The sequence below is a fragment of the Panicum virgatum genome, chromosome 8N (genome assembly GCF_016808335.1).
Source record: "Panicum virgatum strain AP13 chromosome 8N, P.virgatum_v5, whole genome shotgun sequence".
Classification (NCBI taxonomy): domain Eukaryota; kingdom Viridiplantae; phylum Streptophyta; class Magnoliopsida; order Poales; family Poaceae; genus Panicum; species Panicum virgatum.
The window spans coordinates 46,641,019-46,663,899 of NC_053152.1; the positions used below are offsets into that span (position 1 = coordinate 46,641,019).

Consider the following 22,881-nt stretch of genomic DNA (forward strand, 5'->3'; position numbering starts at 1 on the left):
TCACTACCGGAAAACCCAAATTTGCCGAGTGTCTCGGCCTTTGCCGAGAGACACAGGCACTTGGCAAAGACATGGTTTGCCGAGTGCCTGGCAATGAGCACTCGGCAAACATCTGCCACACGGCATACCCAAGCATTGCCGAGTGCCGGCCGTTGGCAAAAAGTGGCACTCGGCAACATGTCCCTTTTGCCGAGTGCTAGCCCGGCGGCACTCGGCAAAGACTGCGCACGTGCCCAGCACGCGCGCCCGCCGTGCGCCGCCTGTTAGGGGGCTGACGGCGTCAAGTGTTTGCCGAGTGCCACCACCTGGCACTCGGCAAAGGAGTAATTTTGCCGAGTGCTGGAGATAAGGCACTTGGCAAAGTTTCTTTTGCCGAGTGCTGGAGATAAGGCACTCGGCAAATTTGGTTAAAATTTTTTTCTTTTGTCCTTCAAATTTGTTTGCTCTCTACTTAAATTTGATAATTTAATCCCTACTAACATAAAAAAACTTTTATTGATTGGTTTAATATTTTCTGTTAATTTTATGTGTGCGGGGAATAATCGGTCGAAGTTAATTTAAAATTAGTAGTGGGTCGAAATTTCGAAATCAATGAATGGAAATTTGATATTCATGTACCTGACTCCAAACTGATGCCGTATCTGTGAAAGAACTTAAAAGTTGAAGCATCTTTTTCAGAAAACTTGATCACAAGCGTGTGCACGGACGTTCGCAAGAAACCAAAAATAGCATACAATATCTGAAAATTATGGTAGTTGTGCAAATCTCTTGGTTTCATGCTAGGATGGAGTGGAAAAAATTTACATTGTTCGCAAAAAACCAAAAAAGTATTCGTCGTTTGACAAACATCGACAATTCCTTCCTGCGGACCATCCATTTAGAAGAGACATTAAGAACTTCACGAAAGGTGTCGTAGTTACACAATCTGCACCGCAGATGCTGACGGGTGCCATGCTTCATGCTCAGATAGATGCTCTCCAGGTCAATGATGCAGGTGGTTTTGTGGGATATGGCGAAGAACATTCCTGGACTCAGGTCTCTGGCTTGTGGGGACTTGGGATCCGACCACCGCGCCACTCTCCAGAGAAGCCATCACGAGGGCGGGACAAGGGAAGAAGCACGGGCGGTACTTGATCACCAACAGCTTGGTCGACATTGCGAGTACGCCCAGTCTCTCGCATCTTAGGGCAAGTACCACCGACTCAACCATGCCCATACGCCCACGGCCTGAGACTTCAGTGGCCAGCGTGCACCAGAGACAGGTTAGTTTAGATTTAGTTGCCGTTCTATGATTAAAATGAAACTTTGCTTCGTATTGTAACATGGAGGTTTAAATCTTGTAGGCCGAGATGGAGGCTAAGTTTGAGGAGGAGAGGAGGTGCCGAATGGAGATCGAGGCCAAGCTGGAGCAGGAGCGGAAGCTGAGGGAGGAGCAGTCGGTTATGTTGCACAGCATGGTCACCTGGATGCAAGTACTTGGCACGTCGATGAACTATGCGACGCCGCCTCCTCCCTTCGCCTTACCAGCTCAGCCTTACTTTCCTGCAGGACCTTCTGACACTCCCGTTAGTATGCTTTGTTTGTAGATATTAATTATTATATTTTTGTTATTCTTACTCAAATTATGTGTTTCTATTTGCAGAATCAGTCGTGGAACGCATCAAACAACCCTCCTCCGGACCAGAACTCGCCGGCGGCTCCGTGGCAATCTTGCTCCCCCCCACCTGACCGTGAGTGACACCTGCTCGTAGCTTGTACACTAGTGGACTTGGCACGTCGATGGACTCTTAACTTGTGGACATATTTTATGTATTGGACTTTATATATGTGATGGACTCGTTCTATGTGATGTATTTTCTATCGGACTTGTGATATATGTGATGGACTCGTTATTTATATCGATGCTATTCTCGTATTTGTCAATTATATATTTATTGTTATAACTGCCTGTAATGTCCCTGTATTTATATATATTGTTGTTGTATTTATATTGAAAAACAGAGAAAAAAGAAAAAAATGTGTCAACTTTGCCGAGTGCTTATGAAAAAACACTCGGCACAGTGGCCTTCACATGTCAGCAGAACATCCACTTTGCCGAGTGCTAAAGTCCTGGCACTCGGCAAAGATTTGAAAGTTTGCCGAGTGCCAGACCCAGCACTCGGCAAAGCGACCACGTGGCAGGACGCTGGGCGGCCGTTTTGCCGAGTGCCTGCCGTTAGGCACTCGTCAAAGATGCCTCCCAGGGTCGCGCCACGTGGCTCCTATGCCGAGTGCCAAGGCTCTCGGCAAAGTCTTTGCTGAGTGCCCGAAATCCGACACTCGGCAAATACCACTGTGCCGTGGGAGGCTTTGCCGAATGGTGTTTGCCGAGTGTTACACTCGGCAAAGAGTTTGCTGAGTGTAACCGGCACTCGGCAAAGCCAGTGAATCCGGTAGTGAGTCCAATATTTTGACACTCGTCGTCATTCCGAGTGTTTTTTAGTGTTTGATTTTGGACTCTGCACAATCCGCCCGTGTGGCTCAGGTGTTCCATCCCGCGAGTATATATAGGGTATGTGACAGGCCCAGCAGAAGCAAACCCAGCTGCTAATCCTAGCTTGGAAGCCATGGGGAAGCAACTCTCCATGGCGGCATCCATTTTCTTCATGGCCATTGTCGCCCTGACCGCCATTGGCGAGGCAGCCATCGTCGAGCACACCTTTGTTGTAAGTAAACATTCTATGCTACCTCTTGTCGTTGATCCTGCTGACTCATCAGCTGCCATGCCAGAGTTCGTAATCTTGCTATATATCTCCCAATTGCAACGGTCAAACTGCAGGTCCATGAGATGAACATGACTCACCTGTGCAACACGACCAAGGTGTACGTGGTGAACGGGCAGCTCCCTGGCCCGCAGCTCGACGTCACCGACGGCGACACGGTGATCGTCCACCTCGTCAACCAGCTGCCGCACGGCGTCACCATCCACTGGCACGGCATCCGGCAGCTCCGCAGCTGCTGGGCCGACGGCGCCGGCTACGTCACCGAGTGCCCCGTCCCTCCCGGCGGCAACCGCACCTACCGCTTCGACGTCGCCGGCCAGGTCGGCACGCTCTGGTGGCACGCCCACGTCACCTGCCTCCGCGCCTCCATCCATGGCGCCATCGTCGTCCGCCCCAAGGACGGCCGGTACCCGTTCCCGACCCCGGCCAGGGACGTGCCCATCGTCATCGGCGAGTGGTGGACGCTCGACCTCGTCGAGCTCGACCGGCGGAACCTGGACGGCAACTTCGAGGACGACCCGCTGTCGGCCACCATCAACGGCAAGCTCGGCGACCTCAGCAACAGCTCCGGCGTGCCGGAGGAGAGCTTCGTGCTCGACGTGGAGCGCGGCAAGAGCTACCTGCTGCGGTTCATCAACACCGCGCTCTTCTCCGAGTACTTCTTCAAGGTCGCCGGGCACACGTTCACGGTGGTCGGCGCCGACGCCAACTACCTGACGCCGTTCCGGACAGACATGGTGACCATCGCGCCGGGCGAGACCATCGACGTGCTCATGGTCGCCGACGCGCCGCCGGGGCACTACCACATGACCGCCGTCGCCAACCAGCCGCCGCCGCCGGACCTGCAGATCCGCGCGCTCAGCTCCCGCGGCCTCGTCCGCTACGCCGGCGCGCGCGCCGACAACAACGGCCTGCCGGTGCCGGGGCCGCGCATGCCCGGCCAGCACGACACCATGCCGTCCTACTACTTCCGCGGCAACTTCACGGGGCTCGCCTTCCCGGGGCGCCACCGCGTGGCGGCGCACGTCGACGAGCGCCTCTTCGTCACGCTCGGGCTCGGCTCCATCTGCCGCGGCGGCAAGAAGGACTGCAAGCTCCGCCGCAGCAACGAGACCATCACGGTGGCCACCATGAACAACGTCTCCTTCCACCACCAGACGGCGGCGTCGCTGCTGGAGCGCTACTACGACGGCAACGGCGAGGGCGTGTACACGGAGGACTTCCCCGACAACCCGCCGCGGCCGTACAACTACACCGACATGGACCTCATCCCGGTGGGGCCGCTGGAGGAGGTGCTGGAGCCGACCACCAAGGCGATCAGGATCCGGCGGTTCAAGTACAACACGTCGGTGGAGATCGTGTTCCAGAGCACGTCGCTGCTGCAGAGCGACCCCAACCCGATGCACCTCCATGGATACGACTTCTTCGTGCTCGCGCAGGGGCTCGGCAACTTCGATCCCAAGAAGGATCCCAAGAAGTTCAACTACTACAACCCTCAGCTCAGGAACACTGTCCATGTGCCAAGAGTGGGATGGGTCGCAATTCGCTTCGTCACGGATAATCCAGGTATGTACAATTATTTGCTTCTTGCATTGAGAATTAGACATATTAATTGTCTAATTAATCTTTGGTTGAATCATATCCATGATCTTGATGGATGAACAAACAGGGATGTGGTACCTGCACTGCCACTTTGAGTTCCACATCGTCATGGGCATGGCGACGGCGTTCATCGTGGAGGACGGGCCGACGCCGGAGACGAGCCTGCCCCCACCACCGCCGGGCTTCCAGAGATGCGGCACCAATGGTTTCAGTAAGCCTTAAGCTCTGAATAAGATGGGTGGAATTGTGTCCGGAACTTTTATTTTTATTTTTTTCAACGTAACGAATAAATAAAGATGAAGGCATTACCATCCTTCATCACATTATTGGTTGTAATTCTTACTGCAAAGAGATGTAATTTTTTTATATATTATATCTACACGTGTATGTCATTTTAAGTCATGAGGAATATAAGAATAATCTCGGAAATTTATTCTATTAGTCTTGTTGTTATTACCATTATATTAAACATTTTTTATTCAAATATTTAGGTATTCTTTGGGGAATACGATTTGATGAGCCCTTCATTGACTTCGATTCTATGGGGGAGTTTTCGAATTTGTTATGGAATATATATCTGCCATAGAAATCTTTATATATCTTAAGAAGAAATTTTGACCACCTAATAGTAACCTCCATCATCATCTTACTAACTTTCCCCACAACATGAAGAAGTATACATGTACAAGGCTATCCACACTCGTTTTCCTCTATATCCATCCTCTAAAGAGAATATTCCTGCCTAGTCATTGAGATTCTCTTCTCTATATCCAGTTTCTCCGCACCTATGCATCCTCTATATTTCTACTCTATATCAACTACCAAAGACGGGACCCACATGTGACCCACATGTCAGAATTCTTTTATCTTTTTACCCCACTCCCTCTCTCTCCCTCCCCACTCTCTCACCTCCCACCTCTCTCTCCCATTCGCGTCGTCCCCTCCCCTGCTCCGCCGTCCTCCAGCGCGTTGTGCTCCCTTCGCCGGCGAGGCCGCGCCGCCCCTCCCTTGGCGTGCGGCGGCCGGGGCCAGGAGCGGGGGCTGCGGGGCCGGTGGTGGCGGGCGGAAAGGGGCCCAGCGGCAGTCTGGTGAGCGGCGGTGCAGTGGTGGCGAGCGACGTCGGCGGCATGCGCGCGGTGACTGGGAGCACCTCATGCCTCCTCCCTTCGCCGGCGAGGCTCGGCGCACCTTCCTCCTCCCTCTTCCATGGTGGGGGACCATGCCGGTGGTGACCATGGTGCCGGCGGCCAGTTCTGCCGCCCCCTCCTCCCTCCATGGCGCCCCGCCCCAGCTGCCGCGCGAGCCCCGGCAGGCGAGGAAGAGGTGGCGCGGCGGAGCAGGCCCCGCGCGGCGAGGCAACGCGGCCACAGCGGAGCGAGCCACGTGCGGGCCGGGGCGTGGGACATCCGGCGGCGCAAGCCGCGGCGGAGCGAGCCGCGCGCGGGCCAGGGCGCGGGGCATCCGGCGGCACAGGCGGCGGCGGAGCCCAGCGCGGCGGAGGATGGACTCGCGGCGGCCATGGTGAGCGCTGGTGAGGATGCCGGGCCTCGACCTCCGCGAGCACGCCGAGCTCCGCCAGCTCCACCTAGAGCTCCGGGTGGGAGGCACGCGATGGCGGAGATCCCTCCTCTGGTGCGGCGGTGGGGATCAGCTGCAGCGGCGCGTTGGAGGTCCGTGCGCCAGCAGAGTCCCCGGCGGCAGCCGTCTCCTGCTCTCTCGCGCGAGGCAACAACGTCCAGAAGATGGGATTCAGTACAGTGCATACCAGCTTTCAGTACAAAGAAAACATACTCCATCCCGGGATTCAACTGCTTTTGTGACGTGTATATCGAATTTATTTAAACACTGATGCTTTCATGGCCGGACTACATGGTGGTCCGGGTATTGCCATGGCATACCCTAAGATCCGGCCCACCCAGCCCACCCGGAATCGGCCTGCGCCCCTAGCCCCTGCTCCAGACTCCCTCTCGGCCTCTCCTCACGAGGATGCCTGACCCCGACATGCGCCTTGGCTCCTCGTGCAGTCGCGCCGTCACGTGGACGCCCCAAACGATCCGACCTCCGCCCGCACCTCGGGTCCTCACACGGACACTGCCGCCTCCGCTGATCCACCCCCGACTCCAGTGGCCTGCCCGACTCCCTCTCCTCGGCTGCACTGCTCGCGGCTCACCACCAGGCACCAGCCGCACCCACCGGATCTACTGCAAGCGCCGGCTCGCCGCACCTGTGGCCTGGCCAGTCTGTCGGCTGCTGCAGCCCACAGTGCCGCCAGCGCTGGCCTGCCCCCAGACAATAGAGGCTCTGCCAGTTCGTCTGGCACCGGCCCGCCCCATCCTCTAACCGGCAAAGTCAAAAGTAAATCTCCATTTCCCTTATTAACCCTAGCCAGTAGATTAGTAGATCAGTAGATCAATAAATGATAATTGATGTCATGTGGATTAATAGATGCAAGACTTGAGGAATGAGACTACATCATACATGGGTTGATTAATGATCATTGATGTATTTTATGTTTCTGTAAATTCCATGAACAATGAAGAGGGATGGAGACATTGCATCACTTTTTCAAAAGCATATGGCAAAGAAGCTTACTGCTTCTTTATCTCCTTCACCGGTTCATGAACTTTAGGGACCGTAGGTTTCATAAGAAGAAATAAGATAATCTCTTTTCATAAGACATTCCACCAGAGCCAGTTTCCCTCTCGGTTACAAGGGGAGCGTCGTGTTGGAACGGGAGATCGTCAATGCTAGCGACTTCTCGCAGGTTGTCGAGTAGTTCTGCGTGAGTGTGGCCTCGGCAAGATTTGAATTGCATCTTGGCCAGTGTATTGGTGATGAAATCCAGGCTGTCTTGAGGCGACTCGACTGGATCTGGGTAAACGTCAAAAACGGGTGCCTCCCGGCTAATGGTGGCTGATTGGTTTTCGACGTGAAGTGGGCGATCCAAGCTACTTTCATAGATGGATTGGATCATCTGTTTGTAAGCAGATGATGAATTGCGCAGACCAAAGACAGGTTGCGCAAGAAGAGTCCCAATCCGAGTAGATTTCGGTTTGAGATCAATCTGAGTCCTAGTAGAACTCGAGTTGTCTTCGAGTTTTGGCTCGATCTCCTTGGCGAGGTCGGGAAGCAACATAATGCCACGGTCATGAGATCTGGCGAACTTGTTGGAATCTTCCGACGTAGGATTCTTCAGCGTGGGAAAGTTGGTTAAGTGGCTATCGAAGCCGCCTGAACCATTGGCGACGCAGACCCACGAACCGAAGATGAAGGTGGCGCCTCTGGGAGGCGTCGTGCTGCAGAAAGCGAAAGTGGCCATCGAACTCGCCGATGAACTCGTCGAGCCCCCTACCTCGCGCGCTAGCTGTCGGTGTTTACCGCCAAGCCCGCTCAGGGATGCCCTTAGCATTAGGGTTTGTAGGTAGGGATCGACGGCTCTGGAACTCGATGGTGCAAGGAACACAAAGATTTAGACAGGTTCGGGCCGCGAGTTGCGTAATACCCTACATCCTTGTGTTGTGGTTTGTATTGCCTTAGGTGTTGATGTGTTTCGAGGGGGTCCCTGCCCGCCCTTATATATCCGGAGGGACAGGGTTACATGAAAAGTCCTAGCTGAGTACAGTTGGAGTCCTTCTACAACACGATCGAATAGTTTCCTTTGTACTGCAGCTAGTTCTACGCCTATTCGTGTAGTTTACAACAGAGGTAAGGTACATCTATGAGCTATCCCTTACTCTAGAATATTCTACACATGTGAGCAGTCCCGCTGCCCCGGGTCTGACACGGGATTAACGTGCCGGGCTGAGCCCGGCCCGTTCTAGGGGGGCGCCCACCTCCGTGGGCAGTTATTCTGGGTGAGGGCCCTAGCTGCGCTCGGCTAACATAGCCGGCTGACGCCCGCTGGTGGGCCTTCTTTTTCTTAATCGCGCATTAGTCTGGGGTTATGGGTACCCCCGTTCCTATTACGTTGACAGCCACCTCCGCGAGCTCCTCGTGCCGCCTCTGTACTCCACCACCCGTGTCGCCGCACCCCTCCGCCCGAGCGCCCTATAGAAGGGAGGGGAGGCAGTGGTGGTGGAAGAAGGGAGAGGGGGCGTCAGGGAATGCCCGTGCGTTGGGCGCCGGAATGCGAGCCTGGCTCCATGGCCCTGTGCTGTTTCTCCCGGGTCAGGGAGAGAGGAGGAGACGTGGGAGGTAGGATGATCTGGGAGCAGAGAAAGAGGGGACATGCGCCGCCTTCCAGGGGCATATGCCACTGCTCCTTGGTGAGAGAGGGGGGAGGAGACAGGAGAGGGAGGGAGATCTGGAAGAGAGAGAGAGAGAGGTGTGCGGGGGCAGGAAGAGACGGGAGAGGGAGGGAGATATGGGAGAAGGAGAGAGACGGGGAAGGCGAGGTGATAAGGTTGAAGAAATAAAAATAATGGACATCACAGCCATACCGTATCATGACCTAGCGGTGATGTCTAGCTATCACCGTCGGTTCATATTACGACCCGGCGATGATAGCTAGACATCACCACCGGATCGTTTTGAACCGGTGGTGATGAGGTGTTTGGGATGGCCCGTTTTGTAGTAGTGTCCTCTCTCTACGGCCCGGTAGGCCGGTATACGAGTGCAACGTAGCCATCATTGCTGGTTGTATGCACGAGGCTTCTCCAATCCTTGGCACAATGTTTATTGGAAGAAGCTCAGAATTTGGCGTGCGAGTGCGAGCAAGGAGCCACGATGCTTCTCTAGAGGACCTCACCAATCGAAATCTCACCTCAGATTTTCTTGAATCCATTTTTTTTTTTTGCAAACATCCCTCGACGAGATCTCGATGTTCACTTTCCATGGAGTGTCTGGCGACAGGACAAACGGAAGAGGCAAGTTCTATGCGTCTTCTTTTCATGAGCAGCTGACAAGGTAAAAAGTTTGTGTGTATGCTTGCTGCATGGGTGTGGTAAAAGCTAGTAACCTCTCCCAATTTGCTGCTGATTATTAGGCAAGTGACCTGCACGTTGTTTGTCCGTGGTGGGGTCCATATTTCAACGTTGTCAAAATTCAAAAAAGATATCTGAACTTGGAGTTCCTTCATCATGATAGCTACTTTATTGTCCAAAAAGTTTCTTTTGATCCAATCAATAATCTTCACCCGTATAGATGAAATTCTTGTATCGCACGCCTGCAGGAACCGGAGGATTAGGGAGTTCATTACGCTCACCTCCAAAAGTGATTACGCAGCTTATATTGTAATTATCCGCAATATTGACTAATTTAGCTCTCTTGTATCTCACGCCTGAAGAAACTGGAGGATTAGGGAGTTCATTACGCTGACCTTAAAAGGTGTTTACCTAATATACCTTATTTCTCGTGAAGAAACAAGAAATACCATTAATTCTTCCTGAATTCAAATCCACTACTAGTAAAGTTCAAGTTTGAATCCATGAGTAGTCAAAACCCAAAAGGCAGATGTGGTTGAAACTTGAAACATACTTGAAACGGTCACAAGGACTAAACAATGTCCACATCTGCCTTTTTAGCAAGTGATTAGTTTATAGTTTGTGCAAGCTCGACTAGTAGCACCTGGTCTTTGCATCCGTTGTACGTCCGAGCAACGCTATGCATCTCTCATTCTGGGTTGAATTTCAGAGAAAGTGCCGTCCAGAAGATGGGATTCAGTACAGTGCATACCAGCTTTCAGTACAAAGAAAACATACTCCATCCCGGGATTCAACTGCTTTTGTGACGTGTATATCGAATTTATTTAAACACTGATGCTTTCATGGCCGGACCTACAGGCCCTGTAGTACATGGTGGTCAGGGTATTGCCATGGCATACCCTAAGATCCAGCCCACCCGGAATCGGCCTGCGCCCCTAGCCCCTGCTCCAGTCTCCCTCTCGGCCCCTCCTCACGAGGATGCCTGACCCCGACATGCGCCTTGGCTCCTCGTGCAGTCGCGCCGTCACGTGGACGCCCCAAACGATCCGACCTCCGCCCGCACCTCGGGTCCTCACACGGACACTGCCGCCTCCGCTCATCCACCCCCGACTCCAGTGGCCTGCCCGACTCCCTCTCCTCTGTAGGGAAACGGGGTAGGCTACGCTAGCATCACTACCGCATATACCCAAGATACTTACGAGTAGAAGATCATAGATCGTTACCACTAGACGCGCAGCGCAGCGGAAGAAGTCGCGCGTCGATGTAGAGGAAGTAGTCGATCACGTCCCACGAACCGAGCTCCTCGTACTTGATTCCAACAGCCGATCAGCGCAGCAGTCGCAGCAGCGCCTCCACGGAGTCCACACGTACGGGGATGAAACGCCGGGCGTCGGTGTGCTAGCACCGCACGCACGGCAAGGGCGGCAGCCGAAAGGGAGAGGGAGGGGCGGCGGCTAGGAGGTGGCGCGGCTCTCAGGGTTGTCGCCTCCCTAGCCCCTCCCTCGTATATATAGGGCGTACTAATGGGCTTCTATCTCATAGGCCCATTAGTAATCCTAATCCCTCTTGGATCAATATCCTCTTGGGCCTTTAAACCGTATTGTGATGATGGGCTCTTGGGCATATTACCAACTATCTCCCACTTGCACTAGAGACAATCATACAGGCAAGCTTTTCAACATTCCAAACCCCTTAAGTGTGTGACCCGTTAGGTTCATGTGTAGGTGGTTGTGATCGGAAATCATTTCCGAATCACAAGTCAATAGCGGCACCTAGCAGGGCATAGTGACTCACAAATACACATAAAGATCATATCGGCCGAACCTTAGATATACTCATACACCGATCCCTTTGCCACACGATACCAGTCAAGCTCAAAGCGAGATGCGTGCCACCTTTGTGATAGCTCGACCATTCTCTAGATCTAATAATGGATTCTATTCATAACTAATCTTTAGTCATCATGATTAACTCTTTAATCACTTTGGCATGGCCATGCACTTTCAAATCCAACTATCTCGAGGGGCCCAGAGATATCTCTCCCGTTATCTAGGAGGGGCAAATTCCATCTTGATCCGCTCACATCCCATTCCATGTTTCATGACACACCTGTAAGCTACTTTTGTAACTACCTAGTCACGGAGTAGCGTTTAGCAGCCCCAAGATGCACCACTACACACAGTGAGAAACAATGGCGATCTCAGGTCTAAGGATCCAGTAGGTATAACACTCAAGAACAACTGATGGCACATACAAAATAACAATCCCAACATTGTCTTGGAGTGTGTCCACCAACATGTGTCCACATCATTAATCCGATATCTCCATATTCATGATCCGTAAAACATGATCATCAATTAATGCATTTGCTAGTCTCAACGTCGTTATTGTCCCACACAACGACATAAACTAGGGATAATTTAGAATCATATCATTGTCAACAAAGAGTTTCACGAACAAGTCACATACTTGATAATCAATGTAAAAAATAATCATCCATGGAACAAATAACAATTATTTATCATCACATAAACATACTCATGACACAAAAATCTCCCACGCACACTAGAATCACTGATGTAAGTATCTAATACCCATTGATCTCATGTGCGCCTCATGCTTTGGTTGTGGGAGAGGCTTCGTCAACGGATCAGCAACGTTTGAATCTGTGTGCACCTTGCAAACCTTCACATCACCTCTCTCAACAAAGTTACGGATAAGGTGATACTTCCGCAGTATATGTCTGGACTTCTTAGTTGTTCTAGGCTCCTTTGCTAATGCAACGGCACCACTATTATCACAATAGAGGTCCACTGGACTGGACGCACTAGGAACAACACCCAAGTCAGAAACAAACTTTCTGATCCAAACAGCTTCTTTTGCAGCTTCGGAAGCTGCAATATACTCGGCCTCTGTCGTCGAATCAGCAACTGTATCTTGCTTGGAACTCTTCCAGCTCACTGCCGCACCATTTAGGCAGAAAACAAAACCGGATTGCGATTTGGAGTCATCTTTGTCTGTTTGAAAACTAGCATCGGTGTAACCCTTTACAAGGAGCTCATCTTCGCCTCCAAATATTAGGAACATATCCTTAGTTCTTCTTAAGTACTTAAGGATAGTCTTTACAATTATCCAGTGAGCTTCACTGAAATCTGACTGATACCTGCTCGTAACACTTAGAGCAAAGGAAACATCTGGGCGCGTGCAAAGCATAGCATACATGATCGACCCTATGGCTGAAGCATAAGGAATAGTACTCATCCTCTTTTGCTCATCAGGTGTCGTAGCACACTGACTCTTGCTTAGAGCAATGCCATGTGACATTGGCAAGAAATCTTTCTTGGAATCTTGCATATTGAACCGATTCAATATCTTGTCAATGTACGTGTCTTGGCTTGATCCAATTAGCCTTTTTGATCTATCTCTATAGATCCTAATACCCAGAATATAAGCCGTCTCTCCTAAATCCTTCATCGAAAAACTCTTTTTCAATGAGGTTTTAACGGCTTCAAGCATTGGAATATCATTTCCGATCAATAATATGTCATCCACATATAGGACCAAAAACACAAGTGCGCTCGCACTAGCCTTTTTGTAAACACAAGGCTCATCTTCATTCTTGATGAAACCAAACCCTTTGACTACTTCATCAAAACGAATATTCCAACTCCGAGATGCTTGCTTCAATCCATAGATGGACCTCTGAAGCTTACATATTTTCCCAGCATTTTTAGGATCGACAAAACCTTCAGGCTGTGTCATATACACATCCTCACTTAGATGTCCATTAAGGAAAGCGGTTTTGACATCCATTTGCCATATCTCATAGTCATAATATGCGGCAATTGCTAGGAGAATCCGAACAGACTTTAGCATTGCGACGGGCGAAAAGGTTTCCACATAGTCAACACCTTGAATTTGCCGGAAACCTTTCGCCACCAATCGTGCCTTATAGATGTGAACATTTCCATCCATGTCTAATTTTTTTTCTTAAAAATCCACTTACAGTCGACAGGTCTTACACTGTCAATCTGATCGACCAAGTTCCAAACATGATTATCATGCATGGATTTTAACTCGGATTCCATGGTTTCAAGCCATTTGTCGGAGTCGGGTCCCATCATTGCTTCTTTGTAGGTCAAGGGCTCATCATTTTCCATCAATAATACGTGGCGCTCCTCCGTAATAAGGAGGTTGAGCTTGTCAGTAGCGCGACGTGCCCTTATAGACCTTCGTGGGGCTGGTGCCTCAACTACGGGTTGTGCAACATCTTGCACATCCCGTGGATCTTCAGTGGGTGCTGAAACAGTTTCGGGTGTTTCCTGAATTTCTTCAAGTTGCACCTTGCTCCCACTAAATCCTTTTGAGAGAAACTCCTATTCTAAGAAAACACCATTGCGAGCGACAAACACTTTGCCTTCCGCCTTATTGTAAAAATAATATCCTTTGGTTTCCCTAGGATACCCCACAAAGAAGCATTTGTCTGACTTTGGAGTGAGCTTATCTGACATCAAACGTTTGACATAAGCCTCACATCCCCAAACTTTGAGAAAAGACAATCCGGGACGCTTCCCAGTCCATATCTCATATGGTGTCTTCTCAACAGACTTACTTGGAACCCTATTCAGTGTGAACGCAGCAGTTTCAAGAGCGTAACCCCAAAATGACAATGGAAGATCAGCTTGGCTCATCATGGACCTAACCATGTCCAACAAGGTTCGGTTCCTCCGTTCGGATACCCCATTCCATTGAGGTGTTCCGGGCGGAGTTAGCTGCGGAATAATTCCACATTACTTCAAATGATCACCAAATTCAAGGCTCAAATATTCTCCTCCACGATCAGATCGCAGAAATTTAATTGTCTTGCCTAATTGATTTTGTACTTCATTCTGAAATTCTTTGAACTTTTCAAATGATTCAGACTTGTGCCTCATTAAGTAGATATAGCCATATCTACTAAAGTCATCAGTGAAAGTAATGAAGTACTGAAAACCACCTCTAGCTATTGAGCTCATTGGTCCACATACATCGGTATGTACAAGTCCCAATAAGTCACTCGCCCTCTCACTATGACCAGTGAAAGGCGCTTTGGTCATCTTTCCAAGCAAACAAGACTCACATGTGTCAAATGATTTAAAATCAAATGAGCTTAACAATCCATCTTTATGGAGTTGTTCAATGCGCTTCTCATTTATATGACCTAAGCGACAATGCCAAATAAAAGTGGGATTCAAATCATTTGGTCTAAGCCTCTTAGTATTAATGTTACAGACAGATTTATCCTCAAGATCAAGAACGTATAATCCATTCACCAATAGACAATGAGCATAAAAAATACCATTGCAAAAAATAGAACAACGTTTGTTCTCTATTACAATCTTAAAATCATCAACTTCTTCCAAACATGAAGAAGAAATAATGTTCTTGCTCAAAGCAGGAATGCAATAATAATTATTTAATTCCAAAACTAATCCGGAGGGTAGAGACAAGTGGTAGGTGCCGACCGCCAACACCGCAACTTTTGCGCCATTGCCGACACGAACGTCCAACTCGCCTCTTGCAAATCTTTTAGTCTCACTTAGACCCTGCAACGATTTGCAAGTGTGAATCATCGATCCAGTATCAAATACCCATGATTCACTAGAAGATAATGCAATATTTATTTCTATAACATTTATACCTGAAGTGGAAGTCTCACTTCCCTTCTTCTTCTTCTTTTCTTCCAAGTACTTCTTGCAGTTCCTAGACCAATGTCCCTTTTCATGACAGTGGAAGCATTCATCTTCAGAAGCAGGGCCAGATTTGGCCTTAGTTGCTGGCTTTAGCTTAGAGCCCGATGACTCACCACCGGAACTCTTTTCCTTGCATTTACCTTTGGGATTAGGAGGCGTCCAACGCTTCCTCTTTTTGTTCCCCTTCTGAATCATCATCACATGATTGAGATTCTTCTTAATGCTCTCCTCTGCTGTCTTTAGCATCCCAAGTCTTGGTGAAGTTCATAACCAAGTCTGTCCAAAGTCTCAATGTAACCAATCATTTTGATCACATGAGGACTGACTGGGCTACCTTCTTGCAGCTTGCACGCAAATGAGGACTTTGAGATATTGAACCTCTCAGTCCAGTCTTGGTTCTGAAACATCCCACGCAGCCCCTCGATCATGGTGTGAGCATCTGCATGCTCATACTGCTTCTGCAGATCAGGGGACATGGTGGCGAGCATCAGACAGCTGACATCAAGTGAGTCATTGCAGTGCTTCTCATAAGCTCTGCGATCAGCAGCAGTTGCATTGTCAGGGAGATCATCAGGATATGGCTGCTCAAGAATATACTCCTTTTTCTCTTGCCTGAGATCAATTCTCAGGTTGCGGTACCAATCAATAAAGTTTGTTCCATTCAACTTTTCTTTCTCAAGAACAGAACGCAAATTGAAAGCGGAATTGTTACTGGCAGACATGATCTACAACATTAAAGTAAAGCAAGATTTCAACACTAAGTTTATGTAAAGACTTTCATTAACTGATTTAACAAAAGACAACCTACTATATCAAAGTCATCTTCCCTCTAATGACATATAGTGGTTCAAGATCCATAATCACTAAAATTCTAGTGAGCTTTAGCATCACGGCTAGAAAAGTAGTGATACAGGTAAGTAACAAATTACTAATCACATCTCTATGCGACTCTTGTTTGTTGGGTGGCATCCAATACCCCGGCCCCAACCCTATGCCTTAAAGCCCAAAACTGTTTTGATAGCTTTGTTGAGTAAACCAATACTATGCTTGTGAATGTCCGACATCCACCCTATACAAAAGTGATAGCTGAGGGTACTCTACTTTGGTAAACCTACCACACAATGATCAAAATTTATAGGTGCAGCTATTGGTAAAAGGCATAAAAAACTCAACCTTTTCTGAGGGAAGCTATTCTATCATGATTAAAGCATCCACCATATGTAAAAGCATAAAAGAATAGTATGACAGGAAAATAAACATCACATGCATATAATCATATTATATTGTGAATAGTATGACCTCTTGCATCACAATGGGCTCCATCGCCATGGCTCCAAGGTGACCTCCATTGCCATCCGTCCTGTCTTGTGGTGATCATCATCGCCATCATGATTGAAGCCTCCATGAAAAGATACTAAGCTACTACATCTAATAGCTAGTGAAATAATTACACGAGGATTCAAACATCACAAGTCGACACGCAGGTCGTTATACAATAATGGTGTAACCTCAACCCGGTTGTGTTAACTTGCGACACGCAGGCCGCACAAATCATCACATGACATTGAGGCCATACCATTCACATCACACCCTGCAAAAACAAGTTAGGCGTACGACGTGTTCTACCAAAGTAGCGCTTAGGAAGCCGCTACAGCGAGAAAGCAACGGCGGTCAAATCAGAGTGATCGCATCTATGGAATCCCTATGAAAATCTCATCAGAGTGATCGCATCACCTCAAATCCGAGCCATTCATAATGCCTCAATTTTCACTAGGTCAATCACATTGACCGTGCAAACTTTGCACTTGAGAAGATTGCATCTACACATGACCTCAATCTGTTGGTCCAATCTGCTGACTTATGCACACAGTTAGTCCCGATGGTGATTCCAGCCGGTAGGGACATGTCGTATGCATAACAGAGAAAGAACACAAACTAATCTTTTGTCACATGCCGCGCAATCAACTCGCTCCAGTTTTGACCCCTTATGACCAATTGATCTAATCAAACCGTGCAAAAGTAATAGATCCAATCTACTACAACAACATATCACCTATATGCAAATGATCCAGACCAAAAACTACGCAAGATGGCTCTGGTACCACTGTAGGGAAACGGGGTAGGCTACGCTAGCATCACTACTGCATATACCCAAGATACTTGCGAGTAGAAGATCATAGATCGTTACCACTAGACGCGCAGCGCAGCGGAAGAAGTCGCGCGTCGATGTAGAGGAAGTAGTCGATCACGTCCCACGAACCGAGCTCCTCGTACTTGATTCCAACAGCCGATCAGCGCAGCAGTCGCAGCAGCGCCTCCACGGAGTCCACACGTACGGAGATGAAACGCCGGGCGTCGGTGTGCTAGCACCGCACGCACGGCAAGGGCGGCAGCCGAGAGGGAGAGGGAGGGGCGGCGGCTAGGAGGTGGCGTGGCTCTCAGGGTTGTCGCCTCCCTAGCCCCTCCCTCGTATATATAGGGCGTACTAATGGGTTTCTATCTCATAGGCCCATTAGTAACCCTAATCCCACTTGGATCAATATCCTCTTGGGCCTTTAAACCGTATTGTGATGATGGGCTCTTGGGCATATCACCAACATCCTCGGCTGCACTGCTCGCGGCTCACCACCAGGCACCAGCCGCACCCACCGGATCTACTGCAAGCGCCGGCTCGCCGCACCTGTGGCCTGGCCAGTCTGTCGGCTGCTGCAGCCCACAGTGCCGCCAGCGCTGGCCTGCAAACAATTATAAAGTCACGATAGACATTTATTATTATTTTAGTAGTTTGTCAAACACAGCCGCTAATTGACCACTTATACCTACCATGAAGTACTATATATAGACATGTATGCAGTACTGCAAAGAAGTATACTGCAGATCGAACAAACCAGATAAACTTGCAAACAATGAAGTGCTGGAGCTTGCCTGACGCGTCCACTGCAATCACCATTGCTGCTGTCATCTTCCTCCATGCCATTATTCCACCAGCGGCCATGGCTGCTGTCGTCGAACACACCTTTATTGTAAGCATGATGAGCATCCATGGTTTCAACTCCACGTAACATTCATCAGAATCCGTACAAAATTCAGGAAAGACAATGAAGATTACATTTGCACGCTTGATTATTTGTTGGAATATGCATGTATGTAGGTGAGCCAGGTGAAAATGACGCACTTGTGCAACGAGACGCTGGTCACTTTGGTGAACGGGCAGTTCCCAGGGCCAGCGATAGAGGTCACAGATGGAGATTCGGTGACCGTTCATGTGGTCAACAAGTCACCCTATGACTTAACAATCCACTGGTAATTGCCAATCCTTTGGTTGTCACAAATTAAATAAAAACAACCTAACCATTACCGTTCTAGCAACACATTTTTCACCATGGTAGAAAACAAAACATAAATTTCACCACGTTTGGATGATCTCGACGGTGTGTAAGTGCTTAAAATATACTTCAGCGTTGATACACACTAGTAGAGAAACCCACATCCATCCCTCTCTTTTGTATCGGTTGTCGGTGTTTTACCGGCTAGCCTACCTAGGTATACCCTAATATAAGGTAGTAGATTGTTTGTAGGGGATCGCCGAGATCAGAAACACGATGGTGCAAGCAATACGAGGGTTTAGATAGGTTCGTACTACGAGTTGTGTAATACCCTACATCCTGTGTGGTGGTTTGTATTATTTTAGGGGAATAGATTGCCTTGGAGAGTCCCTGCCCGCCCTTATATAGCCCGGGGAGATAAGGTGGTTTCTATATATACCGACTAGTTTGAAATCTATACGAGTAGTTACATGACCTATGGGTATAGGACATGCCCCATATCCCATATCTCGTACAGGACCGCGCCACGTCAGGTATCCCGTGGCCCCAGGTCTGACATCGGTAGAGTTTAGACCCGAGACTAATGAGATCATTAGTCCTATGTCTAAATTTTATGGTTGTCAGATGACTTTTAGTCCCCGTTAGTAACACCAACCGGGACTAAAGGGTCCTTTAGTCCCCGTTGGGGTTATCAACCGAAACTAAAGGGTTCTTGACGGGTTAGTTTAAAAGGATAGTATCACATCCAAAGTTACACATATTGTGTAGGTGTGGGGATGCTAAAGAAGCTACATGCAAGACAAGAGGTCTTGGGTTCAAGTCTTGCAGAATGCAGGGGTTTCCCAACTGGGACTAAATGCAGTTTCTATATAGTACATACGTAGTGCGACTGCCTAAGATAGGATTGAAAAACAAGTTAGTTTCTGGCACTTGAGAAATGGCAAATCAGGTTTCATTTTTATTTTCTGAATCTCTTCTTCTATATTTTGCGATGCAGGCATGGCGTGAAGCAGCGGCTCAACTGTTGGGCAGACGGGGTGCCAATGATCACCCAGTGCCCAATTCTACCGAACCACAACTTCACGTACAAGTTTAACGTTGCTGGGCAAGAAGGAACACTGTGGTGGCATGCTCATGTTGCCTTCCTCCAGGCAACCGTGCACGGTGCTCTAGTCATCCGGCCAAGACACGGGGCCAGCTCGTATCCATTTCCAAAGCCTCACAAGGAGATCCCCATCATTTTAGGTTCTATATGAAAGCTGAATTGTTTTCGAATTTGACACTGTTGTAGAAGTACCTAGCAGGCATGCTATGCTTCTGGCTAAACTCTTGTTCTTGTGTTCTTGGTATAATGGCAGGTGAGTGGTGGCAGATGGACCTTGAACGTGCAGATTGGGGCATAGCACACGGCGTCGATCTTTACTTCGGTGCATCGACAATAAATGGAAAGCTTGGAGATCTCTACAACTGCTCTGGTAATCAATTACTTTGGATGTATCTCCATGTTAGTATGTAACCATGTCGAAAGACACTCTGTGTTCATTGCACTTGAGTTGAAATCTGCAGGTTCCATTGAGGATGGATACGTGCTAGATGTGGAACCCGGCAAAACCTACCTGCTACGAGTAATCAATGCCGCGCTCTTCGCCGAGTACTACTTGAAGATCGCCGGCCACAAGTTCACGGTGGTTGCCTCAGACGCCAACTATGTTACCCCCTACACCACAGATGTCATCGCCATTGCACCTGGCGAGACGATGGATGCCCTTGTGGTCGCCGACGCAGCTCCCGGCAGATACTACATGGTAGCCCTGCCCAACCAGTCGCCAGAGCCAGACCCGCAGAGTCCGGTATTGATCACAAGAGGAGTAGTGCAGTATCGCAGAGTACAAGCACCCGCCGGTTACATTCCAGTGTCACCTGAGATGCCTGACCAGGATGACCTGATGCCATCGTTCCACTTCCATGCCAACCTGACCGGCTTTCTACACCATCCTCATCAGCGCACGCCGGTACCGACACAAGTTGATGAGCGCTTGTTCATCACACTCGGTCTGGGCACCGTCTGCCGGCGAGGACACTCCTGCAAGAGGAGCCAGAGTAATGAGACCTTTACGGTGGCGACCATGAACAACATCTCCTTCCAGCAACCGGCGGTAGCCACGCCATTGTTGAAGCTACACTACCACAACACCAACCGCATGGACATGCTGCTGCAAGAACTCCCAGACAAGGCCCCGCGGGTGTTTAACTACACCGACCCAGCCCTCATCCCACCAGGACCCAAGGAGGCGAAGCTGGAGCCGACATCGAAGGCGGCACTCGCACGACGTTTCCGCCATGGCACGGTGGTGGAGGTGGTGTTCCAGGGTACCGCGCTGTTGCAGAGTGAGTCGAACCCGATGCACCTACATGGGCATGATGTGTTCGTGCTCGCTCAGGGGGAAGGAAACTATGATGCAGCGAGGGATGTGGCAAGGTACAACCTTGTGAATCCAGCCATCAAGAACACCGTGCATGTCCCAAGGCTTGGGTGGGTCGCTATCCGCTTCGTCGCAGATAACCCAGGTGCGTATAGGACTTACAATAATTTTCTCCTGATAAAGTCTAAAATTATCAAGGGTTGACCTTTGAGGACATTAACAAATCTTCTGAAGATAATTATTTAATCTTTACTTTCTGTTGAATTTGAAGCTATTAAATTTCATTTAATCTACAGATCTGTTTAGATGTGCGTCATACTTTCTGTTGTTAGCTTTGAAGCAGCATCCCCAATATCTAATATAATACTTTACTTTTTGTAATGGTATACAGGTATATGGTACATGCATTGTCATTTTGGGTTTCATCTTACGATGGGCATGGTAGCATTGTTCATCGTAGAGGATGGGTTAACTACGGACACATCCCTCCCGGCACCACCTGCGGATTTTCCATCATGTCGCCATATCTAAGAATGACATGAATTCTACCATATCCTAGGAAATTGTAGTATTATTCATGGATGCAGTCTAAAAGGTCCAAGCACTAGCTTTCAAAGAAGACACAAAAATAAACAATGATGACCATGTATTTTGATATGAAATATCAAAAATATAGCTGGGTCTAAAGAATGTTAATCAGGAGGTTGTATGCTAATACATATACATTTAGTTTGTATGTTTTTACGGTATTCAATCGTCAACATCTGTATTTCAAGATCCTTTATATCAGAACATGCTAGTTGTGATATGACCATGCTTTATGTGCTCTCTTAACGGTAAAAGTGTGATCTTAGGAACATATGACTGTCTACATGATGTTTGGACATTATATTGTTTTTTATACTACCCTAGCCAAGCAATCCTTATGAAAACCTTGCAGCGACTAGGTTGATTGAAATCACCAAGCAATTACATCTGATGGCAAAAGGCGTCAGTAAAAAAAATAAACATCTAGCTAAGTTACGGCCTTTGATCAGTATTATTACAACGCTCTTTGTCAAAAAGGTTTTTAGCCTTTATAAGAGTTTTTAATTTCTTTAAAAGATCACTACTTGAAAATAGGCCATCAGTACCGGATTATAAGGTATGCTAGTACCAATTTTGCAACCGGTACTGAACCACTCACTACTACAGAACAGGGCTTTGATCCTACACATTTATCCCGGCTGTGGTTGAAACCGGGACCAATAAAGTCTTTAGTCCCGGTTCTAAAGTCTAGGGCCGGTGAAAGATAAAAAAAAAGATTTTTTATCCCGGTTGATGACTTCACCCGAGACTAAAAAGTCATGTTTAATCCCGGGTGGAGTCACCAGCCGGGACCAAATGTTTTAGTCCCGGTTGATGACTTTACCCAGAACTAAATGGTACTTTTTAGTCCCGAGTGAAGTCTCCACCCGGGACAAAAGCCGACTCCATCAATTTATTTATCTCCACAGGCCACAGCTCCCCTCCTCTCTCTCTCTCTCATCTATCTCTTTCTCTTCTCCCTCGAGATCTCTCCACTACCAGTCAGGGCTTCCTCTGATCCCCTTCCTCCCTCCCTCCCTTTGCTTTCGCGGGCGCCACTGCCTCCGCCAGCGGGGCCGGTGAGACGCCTTCGCCCATGACCGGCGCGGGCGGGGGCCCAGTGAGCTTGGTGTGGCCCCGGCTCCGGCAGGAGGCGCTGCCCGGCTCCGAGGGCGCGGCCGACGGCCAGCTAGCCCCGGCGAGGGCGCTCGGCGCATCCGGCGACAGCCTGTCAAGCTTGAGTTTTTTTTTCAAATATGTATATATATGATTGGGATTGATTTGTGAATGAATCTTTTGTGGATGTGATTGATTTTGTGATAGATTTATTTGTGATTGTAATTGATTTTGTGATTGCTATTTTGGAGAAATGTTTAGAAATAGGGAGAAGCACGCGCAGAGAGCCGACCTGGCTGATTTTTTTTTTGTTTCCTAAAAATTACATTGGCCCCGAGTCTATATCTACCAGGATAAAAAAGTTGGGCACATTTGTCCCGGATAAATGATAGTTGCCAACCGGGACTAATGTTGTGTTTTGTAGTACTGAC

At 48.9% G+C, this 22,881-nt stretch overlaps 3 protein-coding genes across 3 annotated transcripts; all 3 read left to right on the forward strand.

Moving 5' to 3' along the window:
• Positions 1 to 1,191: 1,191 nt before the first annotated feature.
• Positions 1,192 to 1,738, forward strand: LOC120685155. The gene is made up of 3 exons (XM_039966983.1): positions 1,192 to 1,262; positions 1,344 to 1,565; positions 1,643 to 1,738. The coding sequence occupies exons 1-3, from the start codon at positions 1,209 to 1,211 to the stop codon at positions 1,736 to 1,738; spliced, it is 372 nt and encodes a 123-aa protein (XP_039822917.1). The 5' UTR covers positions 1,192 to 1,208.
• An 843-nt stretch (positions 1,739 to 2,581) lies between these two features.
• LOC120686042 (putative laccase-18) lies at positions 2,582 to 4,800 on the forward strand. Its single transcript, XM_039968199.1, has 3 exons — positions 2,582 to 2,705; positions 2,819 to 4,328; positions 4,432 to 4,800. Exons 1-3 carry the CDS (start codon positions 2,607 to 2,609, stop codon positions 4,584 to 4,586), a joined length of 1,764 nt encoding a protein of 587 aa, XP_039824133.1. The 5' UTR covers positions 2,582 to 2,606; the 3' UTR covers positions 4,587 to 4,800.
• A 770-nt stretch (positions 4,801 to 5,570) lies between these two features.
• LOC120685156 (laccase-15-like) lies at positions 5,571 to 21,298 on the forward strand. Its single transcript, XM_039966984.1, has 7 exons — positions 5,571 to 5,885; positions 17,931 to 18,041; positions 18,170 to 18,321; positions 19,342 to 19,589; positions 19,703 to 19,819; positions 19,911 to 20,912; positions 21,159 to 21,298. Exons 1-7 carry the CDS (start codon positions 5,571 to 5,573, stop codon positions 21,296 to 21,298), a joined length of 2,085 nt encoding a protein of 694 aa, XP_039822918.1.
• Positions 21,299 to 22,881: the final 1,583 nt, after the last annotated feature.